Source organism: Diabrotica virgifera, chromosome 3 (genome assembly GCF_917563875.1).
Source record: "Diabrotica virgifera virgifera chromosome 3, PGI_DIABVI_V3a".
Classification (NCBI taxonomy): domain Eukaryota; kingdom Metazoa; phylum Arthropoda; class Insecta; order Coleoptera; family Chrysomelidae; genus Diabrotica; species Diabrotica virgifera.
In genome coordinates, this window is record NC_065445.1 from 45,578,705 (window position 1) to 45,599,907 (window position 21,203).

At 33.1% G+C, this 21,203-nt stretch overlaps 1 protein-coding gene across 1 annotated transcript; it reads left to right on the top strand.

The window, feature by feature from the left end:
• The first annotated feature begins 870 nt into the window (after positions 1–870).
• On the top strand, positions 871–18,673 carry LOC114342792 (uncharacterized). The gene is made up of 2 exons (XM_050645094.1): positions 871–1,002; positions 12,764–18,673. Exon 2 carries the CDS (start codon positions 12,773–12,775, stop codon positions 17,906–17,908), a length of 5,136 nt encoding a protein of 1,711 aa, XP_050501051.1. The 5' UTR covers positions 871–1,002; positions 12,764–12,772; the 3' UTR covers positions 17,909–18,673.
• Positions 18,674–21,203: the final 2,530 nt, after the last annotated feature.

A 21,203-nucleotide genomic window follows, 5' to 3' on the forward strand; every position in this document is an offset into this window, starting at 1 on the left:
TTACTCAAATGTGATCTCTCTGCAGATACGGCGTTTTGGCTAAGGACGGCAGAATTGTTATAAGTAATATGGATGTTATAAATATTATATGATTAGGCCCTAGGCACCATTTGACCCTCACTTGAGTTGAACAGGTTCAGAGGTTCAGTTACATCATCTATTGAACGGTCGATGGCAACTAATGATAGTAGCGGAAATCGTGAAAGATGTCAAAACTAAACTCTCAGTGCAACTGGAACATCACAACCCTCAGTCACAATAGATATAATAACCTGTGGATGAGGCTAGCTATGGGCCGCTCTGTGCATCGAGGTGTAACGCCGATATCAAGGACGCTATTGGTCAATATTCATTTGGAGTGGTCTAGCCATCTTTGTCCGTCATATGAGCGGTATCGCTTAGTAAAAAGAGATAGATAGACCACCGATCGACTGCCGCGCGTTACGCTTTTTTACTCAGTATGCCTTGTCTACGGTTAACATGTTTCTGGTCACACTACAACTAAAGCAATACGTCTTACTATCTCTTTCAAAGGTCTGTGCATGGTCGATTCATAGTCATTATTTCGTATGCGTTTTCTTCTCCACCCTCCATCATTCACCCACTCTCATCCATATCTGATGGTTTGGTATCAAACCCTTGTGGATCTCAGCTGTCTGGGCCCTCTGGGTATGGGATCCCTGCCGTTATCTGGTTCAATCTGAAGAATAAACAATAATCTATAACTCTGTGAAAATGTCGAAATCTCAAGATTTAGTATAAATGTAATAACAATCAAACTTGATGTAAAAAGATTAAAAACTACATACAAAAGTACTAAAGATTATTTATAATTTGTTAAAATATTACCGGGTTTGATTGTGATTTGTTATCAATTTTCAAGAATTTGTAACAATAAAAATTTGCAATTTATCAAATACTTAATCTCTAACATTATTTGATCCTATAATTCATTGTTCTCGTTGATATTAGTCCATAGTAGTGCCATTATTAGATAAAGTGGTAAGTTATTTGTTACTCTACATATTTTTCTGACTATTCAATTTAACCGTCGCGCGTCGGTTAACTTGTTCAAAATCGTAAAAAATATAAATTAAATTTAAAAGTCAAAAATGAATAACCATTTTCAATTTCGTTGCAAGACGAAAATACAGACGCATCATATTCTAGTTCAATCACAGAGTGCAGCAAGCACCTCTACCGGTTTCTAAACTTATTAGTCTCTCATCAGGAGGCACATATGCTGCTCTCTCCGATCCAACCAAAACAAACCCCGGCGTGCAGTCACGGATTGCAACGAACGAAATGCCATAGATGCTCCAGCGGCAACTGCTAGCAAAAGAAAAAAAAAACATCGAACAAAGAAAAAAATGTTATTTTGGAAGATGCTAAATTGAGTTCATTCGAAACAGATCTTATAGCATATCAAGCTGAAGATAGTTTCTTCCTTAACCTTTAACTACCCGCGCATCAAGTTATAACAGCACTACACGCGTGGCGTACTTTATACGCCACAAGAAAATACACTTAAAAACAGCGGATTCGTTAATTTTTTTTTGAAAAAATACACTTAGTTGTGTGTTATAAACCTTATTCGGCATCAGTGAATACTTCGAGTTCCTTCTCAGCAAGCCAATTGAGATTTGTAACTAGAATCATGGAATAACTGGATTCCATAATAAATAAAATTACTAATAAAAAATTTTTTGAAATGTAATTTTTTACAGGAGAAAAAGAATTGTTTATAAAGAAAAAGTATATTTTGTGCCATAATGACTAAAAAACAATTGAAATATATAATCGTGGCGTATATTGTCCACCACCGGAAACAACAAATAATAAACTGTAAATTACGATCTTTTCAGGACGCCGATTATAACGAAAATAAAACCAAATTGTAAAGCACATTCCAGTGATAGGTTAGAGAGATAAACAAGGTCAAAAAGCGCGTGTACTTAAAGGTTAACAAATCGATATGGAGGGACCATCTAAGGTTGCTGTCTAAAAAAATACCAAAATTTTTTACAGAATCAACAGCACTGATCTGGCTTTTATTAAGAGGTAAGGACTGAAGAGCTCCTTTATAAGATAATGCTACTGTTTTATCTACGTTAAACGAGAGTAAATTAGAATCAGAGCAGGTTTTTATTGTAAGTAGATCAGAAGATAATATAGTAGCATGAAGAGTTGCAATATTTGAGTTGTTCCAAGTGATACAGGTATCATCAGCAAAAATAAAGATTGTCCCATCGAATTTTAGATTCAGTGATGTCATTAATAAAGATAAGGAAAAGTAGAGGACCCAATACTGAACTTTGAGCTACCCCACATACAATATTTTTGACACTAGAGTCTGTATCATTTGCTCTAACCAGTTGATTCCTTCCATCCAAGTAAGATTGGAACTAATTCAAAGAAATACCTCGAGTTCCATAGAAATTTAGTTTCTTTATCAAAATGTTGTGATTTACACAATCAAAAGCTTTGGCGTAGTCACAAAAAACGGTGGCAGTGTGAAGATTATTGTTCAGTGCTTGATAAACCTCATGTAGTACAGAAAACATGGCATCAGTGGTGCATTTATTATTTAAAAAGCCGAACTAATTTTGTGATAAAATGTTGTTTTCAACGAGAAAGGACATAAGTCGAGCTTGTATGAGTCTCTCAATAATTTTGGAGAGTACCAGTAGTAGTGCAGTAGGTCTATAATTGCAGTTATTAGATATTACACCACCATTATGAAGATGAATAATGATGGCAGTCTTTAGGCACTCTGGAAATTTGCCCTTTTCAAAACAATCATTAATCAGTGAAATGAGGACTTCCCTTCCAACATATTTTCTGGGAGATTAGAAAAAAAATTTATCGATAGACCATCAGTACTACTGGAAGATTTGCTTTTGATACTATTGATTGTTTGGATCAGTTCAGATTAATCGACTGGTTTTATAAAGAATTAATTCGAGAGCTTTCCTGAATTAGGGAGATAGGAAATGGGATCTTGTTGTGGCAAAATAGTTTATGTAATAGTTTTACTCACATTGACAAAAGTATTCATTAAACTAGTGGAAGTGGGAGATTTAGTGATAAAAACCTATAAACTTACATTCTATTTATTGTTTCCCACCCTTAGAAGTATCAGAGGAGTATATCAACTAAAATTGTCACTGTCACGGTGGCAGTTGCCAAACTCGTCCAATACGTCTAAAGGTGGGAAACAATAAGTAGAATGTAAATTTATAGGTTTTTATCGCTAAATCTCCCACCTCCACTAGTTTCATTTCTTTTGTCTCACAACTTTATGTGTTTTCCATCTTTTGCGTTATTTGGTTATTAACGGTTATTAACGCGCTCATCACTGTATTCATTTACTTTTTGTAATCATTTTATGGTGTATTTCGGATTTAACATATATTTACTGTGAACTGTATATTTCATAATATTTGATGGTTTCAGTTAAGACATTTTTTTTAAAATGACCGAAGAAGAGTGTTTTCTAAAGGACAATCTGTTAACTTCATCATCATCATACAACCAATTTACGTCCAATTGTTTCCACACTTCACGGTTTTGTGCTGATTGTTGCCAGTTTTTACTAATCCGCCTGATATCATCTGTCCATCGTGTAGGCGGCCTTCCTCTACTGCGTTTATCTTCTCTTTTTCTCCATCCCATTAGCATTCGTGTTCATCTTGAGTCCTTCAGCCTGGCAACATATCCTGCACAGTTTAATTTGAGCTTGGTGACACGTTCTGTAACATCTGTAATACCGGTTCTTTGTCTGAGATCTTCATTTCTTATTTTATCCCGTTACGCCCAGCATGGATCTTTCCATACGCATTTGAGTAACCTTCATTTTCGACACTGTTGCCTTGGTTAGAGTCAGTGTCTCTGCTCCACATGTCATTATCGGTAGCACACATTGATCAAACACTTGTCTTTTTAAACTGATCGGTACGCTGCTGCTAAAAATGTCCATCAGCGCTCTGTAGGCTGCTCAAGCAAGAGTTAATCTTCTTTTTATTTCGTACGTTTGGTTATCTCTGCCAATTCTGCTTTCATGACCTAAGTAAACGTACTTTTCCATTATTTCTACTTCTTGTTCACTTATAATCAACTGTCCGCTAAGGAATCAGATTAGTCATAAATTAAGTTTTAGTAAAGTTCATTTTCAGGCTTATTTTCCAGCAGATAGCGTCTAACTCATTTTGCCTTTCCTTTACTTCTCCTAGGTCATCACGAAGATGATTTAACTTTTCTCCATCTATTGTGATCCTTTTATTGTCCCAGTTGGGCATCTTAAAGGCATATTCCAGAACAGTTTTGAATAGTTTTGGCGAGAGTGTGTCGCCTTGTCTTGCGTCACGTTATATGCTTATTTGTTTGGTTTTATCATGTATCTTAACACTCATTGTTGCCTCTTTATAAATATTACAGATTAGTTTAGTATAACGATAGTCAATACGGCATTCATTTAGAGCTTCTAAAATGCTATCAAGTTCTATCCGGTCAAAGGCTTTATGAAAATCCACGAATGCCACGACGAGGGGCTTATTAAATTCTATTGACTTTTCACTTAGTAACTTTACTGCCTGCAGATGGTCGTTGGTTCCAAAGTTTGGGCAAAATCCAGCTTGTTCTTTTGGCTGATAAAAGTCTAGCTTCTTTTCTATTCTTGATGTCACTACTGTTGTAAAGAGTTTGTGTAAGTGATTTAGCAAGCTAATGGATCTGTATTGTTCTAAGTCTGTCTTATCTCCCTTCTTATGCAAAAGTATTGTTACTGCGTTTTTCCATTTTTCAGGTATCGACTTTTGATGAAGATATATATGTTGAAGAGATTTTTTGTTATATCTATAAGAATGTGGCCTCCGATTTTAATGGTCTCTATTACGACTCCATCTTCACCTCATGCTTTTCCATTTTTCATTTTTATTAGTGCTTGATGGATTTCGCTAGTGATTATCTCTGGTAGTATTTCGGAGCCTTGTTTGATTATTTTCTTTGAAACCGCTTCCCTGAGATTATTTTGATTTTGCCTTCGGCTCCCATATACACTCACCTGCACAAAATTCCGCCACCAAAAATTTTTAATTAAGTTTTACAATCTATAGCTTTATTATTTTTAATCCGGATTTTCAAGATTCTTGCATCAGTTTGTAGGTACATATATTGATGTCATTTGTAATTATTCCGGTAACAAAAATTTTTTGATTAGATGGCATTATACGGGGGTGAATGGAAGCGTTGTAATTTCTCCTAACTTTAAAAAATTCTGTGGAAAAATTGAAGAGCTGATTTTGTTCCATACTACTAAGGTTTACATACTTCTCAAGACAAAAAAATTCCTACGCATTACTACACCCTTCCTCGAGGAACTTACGAAATTTTTTCAAAATTGCAAAATTTTTCATCACATTATCGCGAAGAAGGATAATAGTGGAGTCAATGAAGGTGGATATGAGTTATTACCTCAGATTTCGTTGAACCTCCATCGATTTTCATAAAAATTGGTGAGTGGTTAAAGGATACCTCAAGGAACAAAGGTGACATAGTGCCATTTTGCGCTTTTCGCATTTTAGGGGTGAAATACACCCCTATTTTAAAAATTATTTTTTAGATTTCTGAAAGTGCAGTCACTGTAAGTTTTCACTTCCTATTTCGTTGAACCTTCATCGATTTTCATGAAAATCGGTAAGTAGTTAGAGGATACCTCAAGCAATAAAAGTTATGTAGCATCAACTTGCGCTTTTGCATTTTAGGGGTGCAATACACCACTAATTTTTAAATTGTAAAAAATGCAGACTTCCGCATTATGGAGCAAGTAATCTTTAATTAAGAAAAATAAATATTTGTTTTATAATTATGTGCATGAATTATTTTTTTTTAATTTTTCAAACCTTATAGTAACCAAAAATCCGAAAATTAACAAGTCGAAAATCACGAAAACCTTATTCTTCTATATTTCTGAAAGTGTAGTCACTGAATGTTTTCACCCACGATTTCTTTGAACCTTCATCGATTTTCATAAAAATTGTTGATTAGTTAGAGGATACCTCAAAAAACAAAAGTGATATGGCACCAAGTTGCGCTTTCTGCATTTTAGGGGTGAAATCCATCTTTTTTTTTAATGATAAAAATGCAGATTTCAGCATTCTGGCTCAAGCAATCTCGTTTAATTAAGTAAAATAAATATTTTTTTAAATTTATGTGCATGATTTATAATTTTTATTAATTTTTCAAACCTTATAGCAACCAAAAATCAGAAAATTAGCAAATCGACAATCACGAAAAAAATTATTCTTTTATATTTGCAAAAAGGCAGTCACTGAAGGTTTTCACCCCTGATTTCGTTGAACCTCCATCAATTTTCATGAAAATTGGTAAGTAGTTAGAGGATACCTCAAGAAACAAAAATGATGTGGTACCAACTTGCGCTTTTATCCTGGGGGTGGATGTTACCCCTTCTCATGGGTGAACACTATTCTATTAAAAATAACCCCATAATTAGATAGAGGAGTAAATTCTAAGCAAACTTTCTTTTATCAAGTTTATAAATTTTTTATTTAAATAATATTTCATAATTCAATAAAATATTATTGGTACAGTAAAACCTGCCAATAACGGCCACTAAAAATAGAAAAAAATTGGCCGTTATAGAAATGTGGCCGCTAATGCTAGGTTTCCTTTTCCACAAATACATAAAATATAATTGAAAATTTATTTATTTAAGTAATTAAAGCAAATCTAATTAAATATAATTCTACAAACAAACGGAACATACTAAAACTAAATTCAATTTACTACAATATAAAACAATATCTATACGAAAAAACAACTACAAGAAAAACAGAACTTTTGTTTGTTTTACATTTTTTTAGATAAACGAAACATACTAAAACTAATTTAATATAGGTAATACATAATATAAAACAACATACTATAGCTACTACGAAAAATACGCTTATCACTAAAGTATTGTCGTGCTTTCATGCTATATTCAACAAAACCAACTTAGTACGGCCTTTAATTAGATATCGCAAATCACTTTGGCTGATTTTGTCTGCATATGTATTATGTTTGAAGAATCCCTTTTTTTTGAGACTGGATATAGGACATTTCTCAAGTATGAATTCACATTCATGGTATATCGTTGCTATACAGGGATAATAATCTGTGCAATGTTATGGTACAGGCTACGTTAAATGTGAAGTAAATGTGGAAGATATACACTGTTTATTCATTTCAATTTAATTTGATTGTTTTTTAATCGTTTACAATATTTAAAATAATAAAAGACATAAAGTTAGGGATTTCAAAAATAAATTCAGTTCTCACTGGCAGTGTGGGAAATAATAAAGTGCCATACAATAGCATTTCATTATAATGCTCATTACAGGCATTACAGGCTGCTCCGTTTGAGAAAACTCATACTCTCAAGCTTTGAGAAAACACTCATTCAGTTTCGACCAAACCTGTATTAGCTAAAATTAAACGTTTTGCTAGATTAATAATTTTTAACAATAATAGACTATATTAAAAATCACTTGAACAGGTGGTGAATATTGCTATGAAATTTGAAAAAAAAAAACGTAATTATCTTTTAAACTACTTCGTATAACATCACAAAACCTGATATTTTAAGAAATAAAACATAGAGGAGAATCCAAAAATGTAAAAATATACAGGGTGTTCCATTAAACAAAAGATAATTTTGTTTCACCCTGTCAATATGGGTGGCCCTGTATATTTGGAAATGTATTTAAATTCTGATATTATCTATGCCCCAATCTCACCTAAATAAACTTTTTTCTATCTCCTACAACAAACGACTAATTGGACTTCCCACAACCTGTATACATACAAAATCTCCGCTATAAAATTTTTTCAAAGAAAATGTTATTGGTTTTTTTCAAAATAACTCAGTTAATTTTTGAAATATGAGATTTATCCAAAAACCATTACAGAGCTAAGTAAACGGTCTGTAACACTGTATTAAACATAATTCTCTAAATCCTTTATTTATTTTTAAATACAAGGTGAAATGGCCCCGGTTACATGGTTCTCGCAGTAAAATTTAGGTTTTAAATGTTTCTATCTCAGTTATTTTTTGTCGTAAAAAATATTAAAAAAAGAAAAAGCTTAAATAAAGTTAAAACTAAAATTTTGTTTCCTACCATTTTTTAAGCATATCGAGTATTTTTGGAGTTATTATCAAAAGAAAATAAAATTCACGAAAATTTGAAAAACTCTAATTTTTTTTAATTGTATTTTTTTTTTCAAAAATATGCATTATAAACCGGTCAAAATTGTTGAAGTTATTAGTCATGTTAAAATAAATAAAGTTTTAAATGGGTTACTATAAATTTTAATTTTTGTGGAAATGACGTATGTTTCATTTTTCATTCTTCCCTAAAAAATCTGAAAGGGTCCTCTTATTTCCATCATAACTTGCTTAATTTTGATGCTATCGACTTCTTATATAGCTTTTTGATAGTTAACTTTAAGTACTTTATTAAAATGTTTAGTATCTATATTTAACAAAGTGCATCGTTTTCCTGTTATTTAAGCTTGAATACTAAGATTTGAGTACTCGCGGGAAAAAATATATATTCAATGGCATATAACGCACTTTGTATATATAATAAAGGATTTTTCGAATAAGGAGCTTATTTATTTTTATATTATCTTCGATTTTGGTAATAACAACTTTTTAAAAGAAACTTATGGTTTTTGAGTTATTTATGAAAAACTGCTTTAAAACATGGATTTTTTCAGGAAAAATCAAAACTTTTGATCTTTAATAACTCAAAAACTATTGATTTATTGGAATAAGTTTATATAACAAATTTTACTTATAATTTGTCCCTCTATCGATTAGTTGTATTATTTTTAAAAAAATAATTTCCACCCCCGAGAAGGGGTGGCATCCCCCCCAGGGTAAAAGCGCAAGTTGGCACCATGTCACCTTTGATTCTTGAGGTATCCTCTACATACTTACCAATTTTCATGAAAATCGATGGAGGTTCAACGAAATCGGAGGTGAAAACCTTCATTGACTCCACTATAAAATGTGAGATTCTATCTAACGGCGCGACTACTCGCGGATTAGTTCTATAGTTCTCACTATAGTAGGGGAGTAAAGTATGCAAAATTTGCCGTCACTCGAGCGGTTTGGGGACCAATTGGGTTGTGATTATTAGGTCGTAAAATCAAAAAAAGTTAAGAAAAATTTTCCATTTTAGCGGGCGCTTGTCATATTTTAATTTAGTTTTCCATTTCCAACAATCTTTTTTTCCGATTATGGCGCCATCTATCCATAATTCGAAAAAATGTCTCGAATAAAAGTTGCTTATTTTTACGTAAAGAATCCAAATCTGCAATAAAAAATTGGGGTCCCATTTAAGATTTTAAAGTAACCCCCCACTCCACCCCCGTAGGGGCTCGTATTTGATACCATTCGATAGATTTTTCAAAAACATTTTGAAAGTGTATTTTGCAGTTTTTCGATCTGATGTTCATTTTGCGAAATATCGCGGGGTTTGTAATTAAAATTTTAAATTTACTCCCCACCCACCCCTCTCCGTGGGGTCATGTTTAGTACCATTCGATAGATTTTTGAAAAATATTGAAGACGTATTTTTTAGTTTTTCGATCTGACGTTCATTTCGCGAAATATTCGCTTTTCTTTTGTGAAATATTTTGACCCTCCCATTTCCTTACGCCCCGCTCAAATCGTCAGATTTTTAAAATATGCACTCTCTTGCATGTACTTAACTTACCTTATCTTAATCTGACAATTTCGAGTATTTTTAAACATAGATATTTTTTTTCGGGCCCCCCTTAACGAACCTCCCTGTGTTAAGAGCCAATATATGGTAGAAGTACATCTGCAGGGTACCAGGTTTCTCACATATGATAATCTGACGCGCTCGAGTAACTGCAAAAATCCCCGCTTGTTCTCCCCTACCACTATGTTAATAGCATTTTTGTCAAGTAATTTTCACTTTAGACACTCTATTATATTTAATTTTGTCTTTTAAATCACCAAAACATACAAATCTTTTTACCACTGCTTGAGAAGCAGACGTGGCTTTGATTGGGTAATATGCAGGGTGTCCAAAAACTCTACCGACAAACGAAGACAGGAGATTCCTTAGATAATTTTAAGACAATTTAACCCAATTCATCTAGTCCGAAAAGGCTTCCTAAAGGAGCTAGAGCTATTTGAAGATGGCGTCTGGTAATTAGTTTTTCTTAAATATCTCCAGAACGCTTCTAGTTAGAAAAACGAAAATTGGTACACATATTTATCATCCAGATATAAATCGATTCCGTTCATTGCAAATTTCTAGTAGTAGTAGTCATAGGCGTCCGTTTTGGGTATGGCAACAGTTAGGTATATTATCGCATAACTTTTTTGTTTTTAATTTTTTTGCATTTTTAAGTCTGGATTATTAAAATGTAAGGTATTATAGTAATAAAAGGTACTCTTACTTTAATTCGATAAGATACATATACACCGTTTTCTATAAAAATCGGTTTGAAAATTTTTCGTTTTTTGAATAAAAAAAAAATTCAAAAAAATTCAAAAAAACTATCTAGAAAAGTGAAAACTGGTACGTTTATTTAAACTCTAGAGATGAATCGATTTCATTAACTGCGAATTTCTAGTACCGGTCATATGCGTCCGTTTTGGGTAGGTCAACGGGTATTTTATCGCATAACTTTTTTGTCTTTAATATTTAAGAATTTTTGACACAGATTATTAAATTATGGGGTATTCCAGTACTAAAAGTTACTTTTGCTTTAAGTTGGTAAAATACACGGTTTTTTTTGAAAAATTTTTTCATTTTATTTTCAAATTCAGGAAACGAAAAATTTTTAAATCGATTTTTCTAGAAAACGGTGTGTCCTACAGACTTAAAGCAAGAGTACCTTTTAGTACTAGAATACCTCACAATTTAATAATCCAGTATTAAAAATTCTTAAAAGTTAAAGAGAAAGAAGTTATGCGATAAAATACCCGATACCCCACCCAAAACGGACGCCTATGACTGGTACTAGAAATTCACAATAGATGGAATCGATTTATCGCTGGAAGATAAATATGTGTAAAATAATAAAATAAGAAAATCTACGGTTTCGTTTTGATAAAAATCTGTCTACCTCCATCCCCCGATAGTACTATTTCTAGGTCTACCTGTTGTCAAGGAGGCTCTGAGAAAGACAGATTTTTACCATCACGGCCGTAGATTCTCGATATAAATTAAAACAATTTATATTGCAGTATCGTTAGAACGCCCTCTAACAGGGAATAAGCGAAATGAATTTCGACTCGATCCGAGTTCTCTGCTTAACCCAGGTATAACCATACCAATATATAGGGTGTCCCAAAAGTTGTGGAACGGTCGAATATTTCACGAACTAAACATCGGATCAAAAAACTGAAAAATACGTGTTCAATCATTTCTAAAAATCTATCCAATGACACAAAATACCAATCCCCACTACACCCCCTGGAGGTGGGGTGGGGGTAACTTTAAAATCTCAAATGGAAACCCCCAGTTTTTCTTGAAAATTTGGATTCCTTACGTAAAAGTAGGCAACTTTTATTCAAGACATTTTTTCGAGTTGTGGATAGATGGCGCTATAATTGCGAAAAACGATTTATGCTGATACTATAGGTAAATTATAGAAACGGTCTAATATCTCACGAAATACACTTCCAAATGAGAAACCAAAAACAGATTTTTAATCTTTTTCGAAAACCTATCGATTAACACCAAACATGCCCCTCCAAGCCACCCCCTGGAGGTGGGGTGGGGGTAACCTTAAAATCTTAAATAGCAACCTCCACTTATTATTACAGATTCGGATTCGCCATAAAACATTAAGCAACATTTATTCGAAATATTTTTTAAAATTTCTGATAGATGACGCTAATAAATCGTATTTTTTCAATTAAAGCGCCATCTATTAACAATTCTAAAAAATGTTTCGAATAAATGTTGCTTAATTTTTCGTGACGGATCCGAATCTGTAATAAAAAGTGGGGGTTGCCATTTAAGATTTTAAAGTTACCACCCACCCCACCCCCGGGGGTGGGTAGGAGGGTCACGTTTAGTGTTATTCGAAAGGCTTTCGAAAAAGATTAAAAATTTGTTTTTTAGTTTCTCATGTGGAAGTGTATTTCTTGAGATATTAGACCGTTTCTATAATTTACCTATAGTATCAGCATAAATCGTTTTTTTTTCCAATTATAGCGCCATCTATCCAGAGTTCGAAAAAATGTCTTGAATAAAAGTTGCTTACTTTTACGTAACTAATTAAAACCTGCAAGAAAAACTGGGGCTTTCCATTTTAGATTTTAAAGTTACCCCCCACCCCACCTCCAGGGGGTGTAGTGGCGATTGGCGTTTGGTGTTATTGGATAGATTTTTGAAAATGAGTGAACACGTATTTTTCAGTTTTTCGATCCGATGTTTAGTTCGCGAAATATTCGACCGTTCCACTTCTTTTGGGACACCTTGTATAATAAATATGTGTACCAATTTTCTTTTTTTCTAATTAGAAGCGTCCTGGAGGTATTTAAAAAACTAATTAAAAGACGACATCTTCAAAGAGCTCAAGGTCCCTTAGGAAGCATTTTCGGACTAGGTGAATTGGGTTAAATTGTCTAAAAATTATCTGGGAAATCTCCTGTCTTCGTTTGTCGGTAGAGTTTCTGGATACCATGTATTTTATTGTGAAACTCTTGTAGGTCACCAACATGGCACCCGATTTCAGGAAGAAAGCAGTTTCTGCAGTCGGTGGATCAGATTATGAAGTGATGCTGTTAACGTTGTTTGCTGCAGGAGGACTCCACGAATATCGAGACCACAATTGGAGATTGTCAAATGAAAACACAAAAGCTGGAAAATTCGAAGATTTGATATTCGAAACAGAATTTGGCGACATCCTTCTTCAAGCTAAACATAAGGAGAACGGCACACTAAACGATAACGATTTTTTATCAGTTCATTCTTCCAATCCTTTTAGCTTGGCCAAATATATTCTTTCTTTTAAACAAGATATTAAAGATTTCAAGAATGAGTCTTTGATACTCTGCACTAACAGTCAACTAAATAAAAAAACTGAATTATTTGATAATGGTTCTTCCGAAGAATACCAGATTATTTCTAAAATATGTATAGATGTCCAAATGTATAAACTGAGGCATGAAACATTAATAGAAACATTGCTAAACGCGGTTACAGAATACAAAAATAAGCTGAAAGAGGGTCAAGAATTTAAAGATGTAGTGGTAGATAAAGGTGATATAGAATTTTTTGTAAAAAAGTTTGTATGTATTGTTCTTCCAGATGGTACTATTGAAAATTCTATTAGATGTCGACTAGATAGTTTTGAGAAACAGTACAACATTTCTACTAGTTACAAATATGTAACAGATCAGATAAAAAATTGGTATTCAGAAAAGCCATCTAAAGCGTGTTACATGACGAACGACTACTTTAAATCAATTTTATACTCAGAATGTAGCAAAAAATATATAGAATCTTTTTTAAGTGAGACAATCGAGTTTGAAAGCACTTATAAGTTTTCGGAATTTAATTTAGTGTTAGGTGAAGCCATAAATCTGAAAATCATTAAAATATTTCACAGTTTGGGACTTACCTATTCTACGCCGGGTATGCTGAAAGAAAACCTCTATAATAAAATCCTATTTTTCAGAGTAAACAGTTGTTTAAAATTGGTACAAGAGTTTATTAATTGTTTTTACATAAATAAATACAAATATTTAATAGTTCTATTTGATGACGCTAAAAGCTCCGATGTCTTAGAGTTCTGCGGTAAAGTTAAACTTGAAATGAGTAAATTAAAACATGGAAATTCAAAAACTATAATATATGTTTTAAATAAGCAAAGTTTGATTAAAGACAATTCCTTTCATACATTTTGTGAGCCGCTTTCGTTAAATGACTTTACATATAACACAAAAAATTATTTTCTTCAAAAGAAAATAATATTTCAAGGATTACCTACAAATCTCAACACCTTTGTTGATTTTGTCGATGAAAAGTTACTGTCTGATCTCTATAGTGTCGAAGAATACAATATTGGAGAACCTTTAAAAAAGTTGGGTGAAATATCAAACTATTATATCAAAAGAACATTAAATACCATGTATAGTTCTATCAATGAAGACGAACTGTTAGAAAAGTGCGAAGAAAAATTTTTGGTTATTTCCGATCAACCAGGTTCGGGAAAAAGTACTCTATTGGTAGAAATGGCTAATAATTTAAAAACATTAAATCCTCAACATTGGATTTTGCCTTTGAATTTAAAAACAACGGTAAGATACCTTAATCAAAAGGAGTATATATCTTTATTTGAGGCTCTAGACACTCTAGAGCAATACTGTAAAAATGAATTTGAAAGAAGATTATTAAGGCACTTGCCAAAAGTAATTATAGTTGACGGAATTGACGAAATAAGCGAAAAAGACAGAAAAGCTCTAATTTTTTTCCTTAACAAGGTATCACTTTTAGATGAAGATGTTGTAAAAATACTTGTTACAACCAGAAATTACACATTTATCTTAGAAGAATTTGCAACTATAAATGATTTGTTAATTTTAACACTGCAGGAATTTTCAGAAAAAGATCAAATAGAATTTTTTGAAAAGTACTTTTATTTTAAGCAAAAATTTGATAAAGTAGATATTCCAAAATTCATAAAAACTTTACCAGATGTACTTTTACACTTTCTAAGTATACCTCTTTATACTGAAATGGTGGCAGATATCGTCTTTGACAAAATTTGTGAAGGAACTACTTCATTTAAAAGTTTAGAGTTTAAACACAATAACACTTATGAACTATTTGAACTCTTTTTGCAAAGGAAACGAGATGTTTTTGTACGTACTAAAAGTAATTCTAATAACGATTCTGTATTGTGTATAATACTGGATGATTGCTTTCGACGGTACTTGGAAGATCTTGAAATTCACGCAATAAAAACAAATTTTAACGATACAAAATTTTTAAAATTGCTTAATGTTGATGTAAATCAATATATAGAGAAAACTGTGTTACATGTAGGAATCTTGGAACATACACAAAACAATATAATATTTGTACATAAGGCATTTGAAGAATTTTTTGTAGCACGATATATATGGAAGCAATTGAAAAATAATGAAAATAATGAGGAACTATTTTTATTCATATATCAGGAAATATTTTTAAGGATAGAAAAACAAAATATATGTCATTTTATCGACTGTATTTTGGAGCAGGAACAGGATACTCAAAAAAATGATCAAATTTCGCAGAACTTTGGAAATATTCTAGAAAACCTTTGGATCTCTTCGCGGGAACAAAATAAAAATATTATGAACCTAGCTTCCCAGGGGTCAGTTAATATTTTAAAACTGTTACTTGAAAATTGTAAAACAGTTCCTGATTTTATTAATAACAGGGGCAAACATGGAGAGACAGCTGTACTTTTAGCAGGTCATCATCTACCAACCATTGAATACTTGGTAAAAAAGGGAGCGGATATTTCTGCGAAAGATAATAATGGTTTTACAATACTTCATTATGCAACAACACAATTTTCAAGTTTTGAAGACTTCGAGTCGCAGCTATCTGCACTTAGTAGTTCTCTACATTACCGACAAATGATGATCCATATACAGTCGGTACGTACTAATCTATACATGTACAAAGAACTGGATACTTATATAAAACGTTTGGGTTCGCAGCATCAGAAAAGCTTAATTCTGAGACGAGAAGAAAATAATTTTAATAAAATAGCAGATTACTGCCAAAGCAAAGGAATTGATTTTAATAAAGCAACGAACATAGGGACTTCCATCTTACATTATGTAGCGTACTGCGGTAGATACAAAGAATTTAAATATTTGATAACAGAAGAAGCGTCAATATTTCATAAAGACTCTTATAAAAATAACACAGTACATTACGCAGTGCTTGGAGGAAATGTAAGTATCCTCCATTTTTTATATAAGAAAAACATAAATCTTAATGAAAAAAATTCAAATGGAGTAGCGCCGATACATTTTATTCCTATTGGCAATTCAATTGACGTAGCTAATTTTTTTATTAGTATTAAAGATAAAGTCAAGATTGATACGGAAGACTTTTTCGGCAGAAACTTACTTTTTTATATTAATTCTGCTACCTCGCTAGAATTAGTTCAATTATTGATTAATTGCGGCATAGATGTTAACCAACGAAGTTCTGATTTACGATATAATATATTGCATATGGCTGCGTATACGGGTGCCCTTGAAATTGTTAAATATTTGATGAATGCATACCCTAATCTATATTGTGCTGACAAAATTGGACAGTTTCCAGAACATTACGCGGCTGAAGGTGATTCTGTAAATGTGTTAAAATATTTTCTAAAGGCAAAATCAGATATAACCACTCTTATCGACTTAAGGGGGCAATCGGTTCTTCATTTGGCTGCTGTAGGAGATTCTCTAAATGCAGTTAAGTATTTAGTAGAGGTATTGGGAATGAATCCTGATCTTACAGATTTCGCTTTAAGAACAGCCGTTCATTGTGCTGCTGCAGCTGATTCTAGAAAAGTTATAGAATATTTTATAACACGAAACGTTAACTTAAACTTACGTGATGACATAGGAGCTACAGTTTTGCACTATGCAGCAGGCAGCAATTCTCGTGCTGTATTTGAGTACCTATATCACCAAGAAAACTTGGATAAATCTGCTGTTGACTATAATGGAAATCACTGCTTACATTACTCTGTCAAATCTAATACATTAAAAATATTGTCATTCTTGTTAGAGTCTGGAGTGAATTATAAAGTAGTTGATTACCAAGATAATAATATCCTACACACAGCCTCAAGTTGTAACGCTTTAGAAACTACGCAGTATATTTTTGACAATTATCCAGATTTGTACGTGCAAAACAAATCTGACAAATTACCTCTTCATTATGCCGTTGAAGTAGATGCTTTAAATATAGTTAAATATTATATCAAGAAAGGTAAAAATCATGCTATTTTATTAAAGAATAAAGTCAATATTCTGCATCTGGCATCGAGCAAAAATGCTATTAACGTCTTTATGTTTTTAATCGAAGACTTAAATATGGATCCAAAAATAGGTAATCAAGATGGAAAATTTTGTATTCATTATGCTGCCGAGAACGATGCTTTCGAAATAATCAGATATTTAGAGTTAAGAGGATTTAAATTTACTGATACTGATTTAAACGGTTGCAATGTCTTACATCATGCGGCTTCTGGAAATGCTATTAAATCTTTAGAATATTTTACAAACGAAAAATACATGCCACTTTTAACACCAGATAAAGGTGGGAAACTACCACTTCATTACGCTTGTCGAAATAATAATTTAAATGTTGTCAAATATTGGCTGCAATCAGGATTACCAATCGATATTTCCGATTATCGAAAAAACAATGTTTTACACTGGTGTGCCATTGGAAACGCTTTGGAGACTTTAAGATTTTTAATAAAGCAATGCCACTTTGACAAACTACAGTATAAAGATATTAACGGAAAAATGCCTCTTCATCTTGCAGTGGAGTATGATTCTGTCGAGGTCCTGGATTTTATACTCAACTATGATATCTTTACGGTTATAGATCAAGATGGTAATACCTTACTTCACATTGCTGCACAATATGATTCAATTAAAGTCATTAAATATTTACTAAATGAGCAGGGTATATACAATTACTTAAACAACAATTTAAGTTATTTATTTAATCTCCACCAGAAAACTCCCATTGACATTGCAATCATGAACAAGTCTCAAAAGATAATGGAATATTTTAATATAAACCAAACGGAGAAACGTAAATATTGTGCTGTTATGTAAGAAAAGGGTATGAGTTCTGATATAATGGATCTTGTTTGCTTTTTTCTCTATGTTCGGCTGCTCCAAGAGTTACGCAAAACGATGGCTGAAATATTTTGAATTTGGTTGGACTATCTGGTAGATGATCGTCCTCTTAACTACGTGACCACAGAATTGTAAAATTCAGAATTTTTCAATGAAAACATTTCGTTTATAAATTCGCAAAAGTCTGTGTGTTATTGCGTTGCCGCTCCTGCAATACTCAGATCAGATTTATCGATGGATTCTTATGTAGTTTTTTCTTCTGAATCCAAATCTGAAAACGGCATTTCGATATTCCTAACCGTCTTCGAGATAATCGACCCCAAAATGTAAAATGTGACGTCAAAATCAGGTTATTTTCTTCCGACACACTACACGTCCAGCTGAAATCGCTGCTATTAAGTAGGCTAGTTTTTTAATCTCGATTTGATAAGCAAAGCATAATAGGTTATTTACATTTGAGTTTGACACTTCGTGAATGTCAAACTAAATTTTAAATTAAGTATTAATAAAACATTAATGACATTTAATAGTGAATTTAATTATTATATAAAATAAATAAGGTGTCCAAAAATACAATTTGAGTATATTTTAAAAGCAATAATTTATTAACAGCTTCAAAAAGGTTTATACGAGTATGCGGCCTCCCCTTTATGATAAATGGACTGTTCCATTTGCTATGAAATTAAAATATAGTCGGTTCGCTAAACTCGACACAACTGGCTAGTGATTTTAGTAGGTAAGTTTTTTGTTTTTGCAAATTTTGCCAAAATTGACAAAATTACTAATTATTTAGTAATTATTAACTAATTAGTAATTATTCTTGCCAAATTGGCAAAATTATTGAATAAAATCACTAACCAGTTGTGTCTGAGTTTAGCGAACCGACAGTATATGAAAGAATATTGTTTGGTATAAACAATTATGGTCTGATATGTGCAATTACATCTTTCAAATGGAAAAAAATATTTGAAGATTTTTCTCAAATTATGGATACCAGCAACATTTTCATTTATAACTCTTTTATTTTTAATTTGACGCAGAAAAGTTATTCTTCATAAAAAGCTCTTCATGTTCTAAGATTTATGATGCAACCATCAAACGTAAAAGTTTATTAATTTTATACGAGGTATATAAAAAATATTAATTTCGATCAAGAGTGAACTGCCTTTATAGTTCATAACATTTAAATTAGAATGATATAATTGCACATTAAAACATAATTATTAATTCTAAACTATTTTTCATAATAGCAATTTTCCATATTATGAATTAAAAAACGTAAATAAATAAAGATGATAATGCTCGCATTTTCAGCTTGTTTATTATCAAATTGGTTAAGGATGGAAACGTTTCTTGGATGGACTGTCCAAGATATATGCAGGTTTGTTCTCCAACTTTTTTTAATTCTCTGTGTGCCATGCTTGTTCTCAAGCATTGGCTATCGTTGTAATATCAAGAGTAAAAGGGCTATACGGGAACGGGCGCACCAAAAAAAAATTTTCCCTAGATCTACTGAAAAACTGGGCATTTCGCAACATCTGGCAACAGCGCCTTCCATAAGAGCCTATGTGGTAGAGTGAGATAGAAAATCAATTGTTTCCCAGATTCTGGGGAAATTTTAAAAAAAATTTAAGGTCCATTCTGTTCATTTTGGACGCTTTTTGTGTGGTGGAGGCGCGAAGGCTCGTCGGATCGTGACGTTTGAGGTATCGTTAGAAAGGGGAGGGGGTAACGAAGACGTTGACACAAAAAAACAAACGCAAAGACATTACCAAAAGGGTATTATATCGTATCTCCGTTTCTATTGGTCGAATCGTGACGTGTGAGGTATCGTTGGAAAGTAGAGGAGGTAACTAAGACGTTGACACATAAAACAAACGCAAAGACATTGCCAAAAGGGTATTTTATAGCATCTCCGTTTCTATTGGTCCGATCGTGACGTGTGAGGTATCGTTGGAAAGAGGATGTGGTAACGCAGACAACACAAAAAACAAACGCAAAGATAGTGCCAAAACGGCATTAGAGCATATTCCCGTTGTTAATGGTCCGATTACCACATGTAAGACATCAAACGCAAGAGAAGGGGGTAACGAATACGTTGACACTTTTTAGCAATCACAAAGACAGTGCCAAAACGGCAGTAGCGCATATCTCCCTTGTTATTGGACCGATCGTCGCGTAAGAGGTCTCGTTAGAAAGAGGAAGGCGTAAGGAATATGTTAACACAAAAACAAACGCAAAGATATTGTCTAAACGACACTATTTCATATCTCGGTTGCTATTGATTCCATTTTAGCAAATGAGGCATCGAATGAATGGTGATTGGTTAACAGAGAAGCAACAAACGTGACAACATTGTGCCTACTATTGTGGCTATTTTAACGAGTCAAATTAATGGGGGATTTGATATCGCCTAGTAGTATGCGAGTGCTATCATCAAGCCCCCTACCGGCTACAACCTGGAACTATGTCCAGGCCATCTAGCACGTATATGTCACCGTAAAATAGTCTTCAGCCTATCGCTTCCCTTCTCTCGCTCTCTGTCTCTCGGTCTCTGTCTCCCTCTCTCATGAAACAATTCATGAATGATACAATAGCTGAAAACGATATACCGTACAGCAGCGTGTAAGGTATTACTATAAATAGAATATGATTAATCGAAGAACGTATACCCTTCTTACAATATGGCAATGTCTTTGCGTTTGTTTTTTTGTGTCAACGTTTTCGTTACCCCCTCCACTTTCCAACGATACCTCACACGTCACGATTCGACCAATAGAAACGGAGATACGATATAATACCCTTTTGGCAATGTCCTTGCGTTTGTTTTTTATGTCAACGTCTTTGCTACCCCCCTTCGCTTTCCAACGATACCTCAAACGTCACGATCCGACGGGCCTTCGCGCCTCCACCACACAAAAAGCGTCAAAAATGAACAGAATGGACCTTAATTTTTTTTTTAATTTCCCCAGAATGTGGGGAAAAATTGATTTTCTATCTCATTCTACCACATAGGCTCTTATGGAAGGCGCTGTTGCCAGATGTTGCGAAATGCCCAGTTTTTCAGTAGATCTAGGGAATTTTTTTTTGGTGCGCCCGTTCCCGTATTTTACTATCAAGCTGATGAAATATTTCTCGGTCGGCAGCTAGATGAAACAATTTCTCGATGGTTCGACTTGTCCATTGTCGAATGTTACGCAGCCAGGATAGTTGTTTTCTCCCGACCCAGCGTTTTCCTTCCATTTTGCCCTGAACTATCAACCGGAGTAAG

Coding starts and splice junctions, on each gene's coding strand:
- LOC114342792 (XM_050645094.1), top strand. CDS start 12,773: ATGGCACCCGATTTCAGGAAGAAAGCAGTTTCTGCAGTCGGTGGATCA.